Raw genomic sequence first — 11311 nt, 5'->3', positions numbered from 1 at the left:
AATTTGAACTGATTTCTTTGGTATGTAGCCTAATTGCTGTGAATTAAAATAAGATAAAAAAAGACCATAATGGCCTACTTGCGTATCATTTTATGTTTATTCGAAAAATCCTACATACAAAATTGAATACACCTCTGTGTTGATCATGTCTTCATTTCTGCATTAAAATTCATTTTTATATTTGTAGGTGTCAATTTTAAAATATCATGTCTTTATTAAAAAAATCACATAATTTGTGCTTGTGTGACTCCCCAAAAATGTAATGATATTTGAAACCTAAAAATACTTTTTACACTTAAAAAATGAATGAACAACTTTCTTAAAAAAATTATATATATATATAAATTGTAACTTTTCATCAAATTGGTATTAATTAAAAAAAACAAGAAAAAAAATCCCTGTGTAACCAACATCATCATTTACTCGCCCTCATGTTTTTTAACCTTTATACAGAAAATAATAATGTTTGAAGAATGTTGGTAACCAAATAGTTTTTTCATTTCTCAAAATATCTTCTTTTATGTTCCACAGAAGAGAGAAAGTCATAAAGGTATAGAATGACATGAGGATAAAATGATGACAACATTTTTGGGTGAACTATTTTGAGTCAACTATTTATTTATTTAATTATTATTATTATTATTATTTTTTTTTTATGTGAGTCTTTATCATATATTTGTATATACTTATTTATATTTGTTGTTGACCCTCACATCAAACCTCTGAAGTAACACATTTCTCCTCTTCTCTAACCTAAACCCGATTTGGCTTTAATGACCAAAAACATAAGCTACAACTGATAGAACTGGGCAATGTTTTAATTTTTCTGCTGCTCTCCTTGAAAGCATAAATCAAAAGAGATGAAAAAGCACCACGTGTTTTGACTGCTCCCTCCTTCTCTGACCTATGCCAATTTTTATCTCAACCTGCTTTAACTTTGTAGATCAGACTTTAATTTTGAAGCGGGTCTGTGGGACAGTGATGAATTGGATATATCAAGCAGGGCTTAAATTACCCTCTCCCTGGTGGCAGAGGATGGGAAGGTGCCGGAGAAAGAGGTATGAGAGTGGGGAGGGGGGTGCTCCATGACCTAGTAACAGGCAGAGAAAGAGGGCTGGTCAGCACTTGCCCTCTCAACCCTGCAAGCTAGCACACCCAGAGAGAGAGAGAAGGAGTCAGAGAGAGAGAGAGAGAGAGAGAGAGAGACAAAAGAGCAGCCCCCAACACGTAAGGTTCCTCTTCTGAGGAAGAAGGACACATACCAGAGTGTGGGACACACATCAGCAGTAAGAGGCAGAGGAAATATGGTTCCTCTCTGAAGAGGCCAGCAGTCCTTTTCTTCCTCTGAGGGCACTTTAAATTTCAGGGCTGAACAACAACAATTGTGAGCCAAACTAGACGCATGGTGAACCAGTTCTAAATACGGTCTAATTACCTATAGTACATATACACAGTATACAGACTCATATGATGCCCTAGGAGAGATCAGACTTTAGACAGTTTTAGGCCAGTGTTTGAATTGGCATTGATGCTATTGTACTTTATGTTGTATTTTACACCATGTTTTTATATCTGGCTATATTGCACATTTTAAATGGCTTTGATCTGCACTGCACTGCAAGTTACCTGTATTACAATCGGATTACAATTCATTTTCAATGAGAGTGTGGAGCAAAAAAGAGAGTATAAAACTGCCACAGATGAGTGATATAGAAAAAAATATTCTGTGTGTCTAATGTGGGATCTGCTATATCTAGAATAGGCATTTGCTGCTTGCTACTGAATAAAAGTTTTGCCTCTCTTGAGTAGATCTCTCTGATGCCTCTTTACACACACTACTAGGAACAAGTGTGCCGTGAAGATGCGTGGTGCAGGAGAGCGTGAGCTCCAGAAGCGAGACATCTCTAGCTCTAATTACGACACATGCTTTTTATAGCTGGCCAGGATCTAGTCCTAGCCATTATTTTCAGAGGGTAAGGATATGATGGTAAAGATATTTACTCTCTTCAAACCACAAAAATGAGTTGGGTACCAAGCTGAGCATGTTCTGTGTGGGTCTAGCCTGATCTGACCCTGGTCTAGCACAGCTGGGTCTCCTAGTCTCATGGGTGGTATCACCATATATTAACCTTTATTCATAAGAGATGTTCCTTGAAACAATGAGCGCCTGCTGCTGCCCTGGGCCTAACCTGTGTATCTTATGCTGTGCTATATGTTGTATTGCATATTGTATTGCATTGTTAATTGTTTTGTGTTTAATGTTGGGAGCAACTCAAATCCCGGGTTAGAGCAGTCTCACATGGCCAATAAACCTTAACTTTAACTCCGATACTATATTGATCTCATCCAACTGCTAGTAAACAATATAAACATGCTAGTCAGTATAACTTCATAAATATTCACCAATGGTTTCATTAATGCTGATCACACTTTAAAAAGTACGTAGTAATGTGCTACTAACTACTAGCACCACACACTACTAAAAAAGTAGTGTGTACAATGGATCTTTTTCAAAGATTTTTTTTTTTTAATAAAGACAATTAAAGTAATATATGTATATATGCTATTAAGCTATAAACGAATTACCCTTAAGTAATTTTGCATCGCTTAAATTGAAAACACACACACACACACACACACACACACACACACACACACACACACACACGTCTGGTCCACTATCTTTGTGGGGACTCTCCATAGACGTAATGGTTTTTATACTGTACAAACTGTATATTCTGTCCCCTTACACTAACCCTACCCCTAAACCCATCACAGAAAACTTTCTGCTCTTTTACATTTTCTAAAAAACATCATTAAGTATGTTCATTAATCAATTTCCCCTGTGGGGACCATTGGCTAGTCCTCACAATGTAGGTGATTTCACGTTTTACTATTCTTGTGGAGACATTTGGTCCTCACAATGTAATAAAAACAAGAGCACACACACACACACACACACACACACACACACACACACACACACACACACACACACACAGGTTTCCATGTTTTATGGGGACTTGATTTTTATACTATACAAACTGTATATTCTTTTTAAACCTACCATCACAGAAAACTTTCTGCATTTTTACATTTTCAAAAAACATCACTTATTATGATTTATAAGCTGTTTTCCTCTAAAAAATGTCCCCACAAGGACAATGATTTCGGATTTTGCCATCTTTTTGGGGACATTGACCCCATAATGTAGGGTTTACCAGGCCACACACGTGTACGCACACACACACACATACACATACACATACACACACACACACACACAGAGTTATTTCCTTTAGCATTGTAAGGGAGGTTAAACATGCACCAGAGGTTATGCACCTGATAGCTCTCTGTAGAAACATCTCAATCCTGCTTATATGCTACCTCAATATAAAATGCGTCCAACCTAATGATATCACTGATGGGACAACTAATGTTAAATTAATAGTTAGCTTAGCTAGTCAAAAGAACTACAAAATCACTGAATTCTACATAATAAACAGACTAACTAAACTTAACAGTCATTCATTTGAGCAGGAGTAAAAATCATGGTTGTCTTATCGTTTGTCGCGTTTGTTACTTGGCACTGCTTTATGATCGTACTGAGATTCTGGATGAATTGCGATCCCTCCTGTGGATCTGTGTCGTGTCAGCTTGTGTACATAGAGAGAAATCACAAAATGGAAAACAGGTGTTAAACTGGAGAGGGATTATGAAGCGTCTGGAATTGTGTTGAACTTTTGCATTTAGCACAATGAGACAATGCCAATTCATCCAATGTGATTTAAAAAATAATAATAATTCTAGCTTTACAAAGGGGATGAATTGATTAAAGTTGTTTTAAGCTCTTGACGTTTTTTTCCCCTCAAAGTATTATCCCACCTCGCAAAATTTTGCGTAAAAAGAATGAAACGTATATTTTTTCACTATTCAGCTTATGTGCATGGCACTAATTACGATTGCTTAGATTAAATTAAATATTTAACAAAAGAAAGATGTGTAGAGTCGAATGAGGAAAAAGACAAACGAACAGAAGTTCACATGCCTGTAAAATAGTGCGCAAAAAAATAGCACTTTCCCTCGCGTTTACGTTCTCTTCTTTAATTTCGTGCTTTCATCGGACACTTTTGGAAACCAGACTGAATGAAATGAAAGAGCTGAGGCTGAAATTTGGATTAGTTTGGGCAAATTAAATTCATTAATCTCCGGTATTTAGACATCTGTGTAATTAAAATAGGCTGGAACTTTCCAATAAAGTATTAGTTTAGACTATAAAACGTATAGGATAAATATACGTGTATGATTAAAGTCATGTTGGGGTAATGCTCAAACTTTAATGACTGGGACCACTGGGGCTATTTCAGAGTTTGCTCTCAGTTTAAAGGTAAAAACGAACTCTCAAATTTCTGCGACTAGTGAGAGCTCCACTAATATGTGGAGGCAAAAAAACAAAAACAAAAAAAACATAAGACTTTTTTTCGTTCTAGCACATTGTGATTTTTATTTTTCTGAATGTCAAAGTTCTAGTGACTTTTTGGAGAATAAGACTTATTTTCACATCGTCACGTGTGTTCTTGTTCAGATTACACAAGCATTAATTTCTTCATATTCGACTAGACATGTTATGTAATAAAAAGTTATTTCTTTAAACTGAACTAACATCATTTTAAAAAGCAGGAATGTTTTAACACAGCCATTAGCATATTGCGGCAAATAAAACATATTAGCGTTCCTGTTGTCCTCAGCGCATGTGGCAATTAAAATGAGCCTCCAAGTGGTACTAAATAACTCATTATTTATGATACAAATATTATTTTTCTCTCTTTCTCATAGTGGCAGGTATGCAAAAACAAAATGAGACCAACATTCCCAGAAATTATATTAATTTAATAGCAAAGGGTTCATTAAAGTATAAAGTGTATCTTTGTTTTAAGAATGATGTTCAAGTTCGTTTACAGTCTTAGAAACTCTGTAATGTCACTCCCTTCTGCCTCAACAACAATAAATCACAAGTCTGCATTTTCTGAAAGACTGTGAATTATTATTAATAATAATAATAATAATAATGGATAAGTTGCAAGAAAATAGCCTAAAGACTTTTTAAGGTGCAAAGGCCTGTTTCACGTTAAACAGATGCCTCTCGTTTTGACATTAAAAACAGTGGTTATTTGTTATAACAGTTAAAGACACATATACAATACCAGGACAAAACAGACTCTTGAAGGATATACACATGGAATCCACAGAAAATCAAGTGAAACACAAGACAACCACGTACCTTTTCTTCTCTTTGGGCAACTGAGCACAATGACACTTAGTGCTGTGATTTTTGACAAAATAGCATTGTAAAACTTCCTACGTCGATGTTATTTAAAATAAAACATTTTGGGGGATTTTAGAATAAGCACATAAAAGGGGGCGTTTACAATGAACTGCGCGCTCACGTTCATGTACTCATGCAGCTTTTCTCTGTTACACACTCACACACAGCACATTTTTATATAAAGATGTTAGTTTTTTATAGTTTTATATATAGTTTATATACATAGTTGTATATAAAGATGCGATTTTCTCGTTCATTAATTGTATAAATGTTCAAGTTTAGATACAGATCATTTAATCTAGGCTATAGCTTGAAAAGAACATTTAAAGGGAGTTTTTACCTGTTTACTTGCTGTTTAATAGTCTTTGCGACTAAATCAGGTCCACATTAGCACAGTTTATTTGTGCTTATTGTAGTTTTACAGACATTCAAACTTTCGAAATTAAATTTGTGGTTCATAATTAAAGTTGTTTTGTATGCTCGTACACTGAGGCCATCGGTGAAATATGGCTCTAAAAATAAACAGTATAGCCTGCGGTCCAGAATAGCTATGTTTCATACCCTTCACGCGGTAATCCATAGCAAATCAAGAAAAATACATTCACATCACTCTGCCAACTGCCAACGAGACTGAAAAGCCGGCTATTAAAAGAAAAAAGAAAGAAAAAACATTCTTTGCATCAACTTGTTTGTGAGTTGCTTTAAGATTTTAAGATTTGTAAATAGTTATACAATTATACGCTGCCATTACTCGTCGGCAGGCTATTATTAATAGTGTTGCTGCTATAATATAAGCTATGGTGTAGGCTAAGTAGCTAATAGAGAGAAACATTCGTCCACTAAAGTTTGAAAATAGGCTGCATCCTCATATAGGCTACTTGGTACAGCGTTCCGATGCACCATTAGCCTAGGTAGCCTATAGCATTATATCTTTATCATTATTTCTTTTACAGTAAAATCGGAATGCATCCCCCACAAAACAGTGTGATCTTGCTTTATACGTCGTTTGGTGAAGAAGAGAAGCTTCCCGTAGTTAAAGCGACTCCGTGCGGCGTGTGTGTGTCTCTGTGTGTGTGCGTGTGACACTGATGGATGCGCCAATGGTTAGACGGACAGATGCTTGGGCGGATCTAACGGCATGCACACACGAGTGAGTGAGATTGGGCAAAAACATCCCGGATCCGTGAAAGACTGCTCTTCCCTTTCAATCTCCCCCCGTGAGCTTGGCGCGCGGACATTCAAGAGATTCTGGACATTCTAGTTTTAGTGAAAGCTACGACTCCAACTGCCCCCTTTCGAGGGCTCGATGCGATTCCCTTTGCGGTCAGATGAGTGAGAGGAGAGACCGCACGAGGACTTTAGGGGAAGAGGCAGTATCTGACAACTCACCCTCAGCTAGTAAACAGAGGACACAGTTCCCATCTCCCTCTCTCATCCAATACGGACAACTTTGATTCTTCACTACAAAGAGTTTACGCTTGACAGTTCACGCTAACAGAAACGAAAAATCAGCTCTTCATAACACTGTTTTTAATTGATGATGGACATATTTGGAAAATGTTGATCTTACCGTCTTAAAAAGTCCATTCTGTGAAGAAAGCGTTTGATAAGGGATTTTCGAAAGTGACATTAGCCTACAGAAGAGAAAAAGCGTCTCGCGAGCGCGAGGAAGACGCGTCTGCTTCGCCCGTTGCTGTTTTTTTAAATATCTGCTACGAGCCCCACAAAGAAGGCTAAAAAGTGCTATTAGCGGCCAAGAAAGTGTTTGGCAATAGCTCAGTGATCCATGCTCTAGCAGCAGCAGCAGCTGAGGCGCAGCCCGAGTCAATCCCCTCCTTCTGATGTGCGTTATTACAAGCAGGAATACCCAATCAAACACCTATCGCATCGATTCTCTCAGCGGATTCCCAACGCGCGCGGACAAAATAAGCAAACGAGGCAGCGCGCGGGCGACAAGTCCGTCCATCTCCTCCTTCAAGCTTTTTGTCTATTCCCCGGTTTGTTTATTATAAAAGAGATGGACGTTTGAAAGGCGGTGGGCACTTGGAGTCTTTTGGATTTTTACAGAAAGCCATCGGCGACAGCCGCGTAGATTATCATTATTATTTTTTTTTGTTGTTGTTGCTTTTGCGATTACTCGGGCTGGATTCCTCATGGATAACACGTTTATTCAAGCTATCGAGTAAGTAAAGCTTTGCTCTATTACGTTCCTAAATCATTGATAAAGGCGACTGCTGCCTGCCTTGCAAGCGTCTTACGCTTAAACAAAACATGAAGTCAGATTGTCGATTTGATACACTCCTATGTTAGTGTCAATCATTGCATATCTATAGTGTTGTGTTTGTGACCTGCTACTTTTACTATTAGAGTGCATTGGGGTTGGCTGCGGTAGGGAGAGAGAGAGAGAAAAGAGAGAGGGAGAGAGAGAGAGACATATGCCTACCCACATGACATGAGCTAGCTAACCCATTCGAGATGGAAGGAGTTAATATGACAGTGCTTGATGTTTGCCTCTGTTTGCAGACTTTGAGTGACGCGATCATTTCGTTTTCCTTTAAGCTTGCCTGTTGCAGCTTCCAGCGCGGAGTGAGTGAGAATCGCACTGAGGCACGAGCGGTTTTTCTCCCCGCTGTAACGGCTCGACTCTCCGTCAAACCCAAAAGACGCGCGGGGGGAAAGAGAGAGAGGAAAGAGGGGGAAAATCCCGCTTCGTCTTCATCCTCTTCAGATCTTACCGTCTGATTTTTTGGTTTGAAAACTGCCGATACATGTCAGGCGTGTGAAAGCGCCCCAGGTGCCGTGTATCAGAGCAGAAGCGGAGCAGCTCTCGGGATCTCAGGGGCTCCTGAAAAAAAAAACCCTGAAAGAGAAACATGCCGCGGAGGAAACAGCAAGCGCCCCGGCGCTCGGCAGGTACGGCTCTTCTTCTTCTTCTTCTTCTTCCTCATTTGCTCCTCTTCACCTCCCCGTTTATTTATTTATTATATTTTTTGTGCTATCTTCATAGTAGGCTAACGCTGAATATGTCTGTGTGTGTGAATGATATGGAATTATACAGTGTTCTAGCGGTATGATGTGTATTCGAAAAAAGTTTTTCTTTCTTTTTTCCCGAAAGTCTGTCGTTTTATATTAAGTTTATCATGTTAGTCTAGCAGTTTTTTTTTTTGAGGCCACATAGTGACATTTCCTTTCATCAGAGGAAACAATATTTAACTTTATCCTCGTGAATACTCACTATTTTACTCGCCTGGCCCCATGCAGCTGAAGCTGAGTCGACTACAAGTCTTTTGATTGTTCTCTGTTTCACACCGCTCTCTTTCCTCGTAGGGCGTAGATATTGACTCCATGAATTAGAGATCTATAAAGAAGCGCAGGGGGGAAAAAGGGCTTAGGTGTCAGCTGACTGTCATGACTCTCTTTGATGCTTGTCTTCGTTGTTTTGGGGGATTTTGTGCGAAAACATTTGATCACAAAAAGCCAACTTTGTTGTTATTATTATTTCTATTTTTATCACTCCTCTCTGTCTCTGGGAAAGCCTCAAAAAATTATTTTGTAGCCGACGCACGAGGGGTCCAAGAAGAGCCTTTAATGGACAATTGCCATCTTTGATTTGACGGCTGATTGATTGCCTGTCATTCGGCTGCTCTTTGATCTATTCATTCCTGATAAACATCAATAAATCACTCGCCATGGCAACGCCACAACCCCGTGACGTCACGTCTGCTCTGACAACCGCCCATTAAAACATCTTTAATTGCTGCTTTTCTACTTTTTTCCCCCCACATAGGCCGGGGCACAAGGCCACATTTACTTCCACTGCTCAAAGACCACTAACAGGAGGAACACGGGAAAAACAGACCGTTTAAATAATGATAGGCGACATCTAAATCTGCTTTATTTTTAATGAACTGTCTAAAAATAACACGTCAATGGATACCTTATGACATTTTGATTGTTAGTCGACAAATCTGCAACAAGGAAAAATGATGTAGTCAAAGAAACAAAAATAGAAATCTGTCAGCTTAACTGTTGCTAATGTCTTTTGTAGGCCAAGCCTACTGAGTAGCTGCATTTTAAAGCAGTGACTGATGTTCTTGTTGTGTTCAAAACTAGAATACGTACGTCTTGTGATTTTTGAATCCTTGTCTAACTTTAGGGGACACAAGAAGTCTTTGTTTATTCATGGATGAATTACACGCTGTTACTGTGTGATACACGGCACAATATTTATTGCTGAAACTTTCAGGTGAAGATCTTATCTAAATAAAAACAAGTAGACTATTGTCAATCAGATTTAACAGTTGAGTACAGTTCACAAGTATAAACCATCTGTACTATTCGACGGGCACGATCAACACTGACACTCTTGCATGCATACGAATATCACCGGAGCATGAAACACTCATGAACGGTCCAATAGAGGGCACACCTACAGTCCTACAAAAACACACACACACACACACACACACACATACACAAAACTAATAACCTAATCTGGAGACGGAAGAATGGTTTGCTCCATCAGTCTGACCCGTCAAAGCAACTTTGTTTCATATTTGATTTAATTGTCTCTCGTTTGACAGCCACATTCATCAATAGCTCTAATGGTCAATCAGAAGTTGGCAGAGTGAGTGCTCTCATTTTGTCCCCCTCCCCTCCTCTCCACTCCCAATACGATAGGCTTGTGCTTTACTTTATCAAAATGCTTTTGCCTAATGGACGCGCAGAGGTAGAGGGAAGGAGGGAGGAGGGGAACAAGGGTGACTGAGAAGCTTCTCATTTCAGAGGAGTGAGAGAGAGAGCGAGAGAGAAAATCAGGCATTTATGCCTTTGATGAGCGGATGAAGACAAATACGAAAGCAGGCTGAGAGCCTTTTTTTCTCTCTTTAGACGAGGCAACTTCCTGTGATATATATTTTTTTCTTTTTTAACTCCCTCTCTCCTTTCTTCAAACCAATGCCCCTCCCCTCCGTCTCTCCCTCATCTTCTCACTCCCTCCCTCCCAGCAGCCCTCACAGCTGCAAGTTATAAGGTTGACGACTGCACTGTGGCATACAAAGAGTGATGACAAATTGATTGCGCCGTTGTGATGGAAAGAGCAAAGGAAAGATGGCAGATGATGGGCCTTGATTAGGAACTTTGGGAAATCCAGTCCCCTGCAACCTTGAGCTTTGCATGAGAAAATTTCGCCCTCCCTCACATTTTCTGTCTCTTTCTCTCACTCCCTCGTTCTGTCTCTCCCTTCCTCCCTCCTCCCACCAAGTCTGGAAGGCCCGCTCAGCCGTAGAAAAAGAAAAGTTGTTTTGCCAGCTTCATTAGTGTTCACCTAATTAGCTGTAAAGCTGATGGATTCCTGACAGGCCTAATGATTGGAGATGACAAGCTCCGCACACTGTCATCCAGCCCAATTAGGTTTGCAGCTAGTTTGATGTAATCAAGTTGATATTACACAGTCCTCCATGCCTTTAGTTGGTGCACTAACTCAATTTGCTGCTGCAGGTGACAAATGGGCCGGGGTACCTGGGTAATCATGTTGGCTGAAATAGAGCGCTTTTAATGGTCAAGAGACTAAGAGCAATAATAGTGGCGAGGTGACAAAACAGAATCAAAAATCGGGTTGTGAAGGTAACCGGGTGGAAGTGGGCGGCTCTGTGCATGCGCACCTTTGACGTGATTTTTTTTTTTTTTTTTCGTGCCTGCTCTCCATTTGTTCAGTCTACTCTATCTATCTCTCTTTTTTAACAGACAGACACAGCACTCTCTGTCTAGTGAGGGTGATTTCACCCCCCGCCAAAAAAAAAAAAAAAAAATTCAGCCATTCAGGCGCAGGCAATGCAGCGTACACACCATGTTTTTGTTCACAGGCTTCAAAGCTTTTGCCAGACCAAACATATCAATTGTTTTGGGGAGTCGAAGAGAACATCAAACTTTTTTTCCTCCAGCTATCTCTTTGTCCGTCTCGGTTTTTAATATCAAAGCTAGCTA

The 11311-nt window shown here is 39.4% G+C and overlaps 1 protein-coding gene across 3 annotated transcripts in view; it reads left to right on the top strand.

Moving 5' to 3' along the window:
- Positions 1-6408: 6408 nt before the first annotated feature.
- The window catches only part of tshz3b (teashirt zinc finger homeobox 3b), a 38677-nt gene continuing 33774 nt past the window's right edge, over positions 6409-11311 (top strand). Inside the window, exons 1-2 of one of the 3 annotated variants that reach the window (XM_056248496.1) lie at positions 6409-7508; positions 7886-8239. In XM_056248496.1, the coding sequence (XP_056104471.1) occupies positions 8200-8239 (40 nt within the window). In that variant the 5' untranslated portion in view covers positions 6409-7508; positions 7886-8199. Of the gene's footprint in view, positions 7509-7763; positions 8240-11311 lie in introns of those variants that run through there. The other 2 variants (XM_056248497.1, XM_056248495.1) reach the window with 2 other exon arrangements.

The sequence above is a fragment of the Rhinichthys klamathensis genome, unplaced genomic scaffold (genome assembly GCF_029890125.1).
Source record: "Rhinichthys klamathensis goyatoka isolate OS25496 unplaced genomic scaffold, OSU_Roscu_1.1 h1tg000055l_1, whole genome shotgun sequence".
Taxonomy (NCBI): Eukaryota; Metazoa; Chordata; class Actinopteri; order Cypriniformes; family Leuciscidae; genus Rhinichthys; species Rhinichthys klamathensis.
Note: the sequence above shows the minus strand (reverse complement) of the source record. Positions and strands in the feature narration are given on the sequence as shown.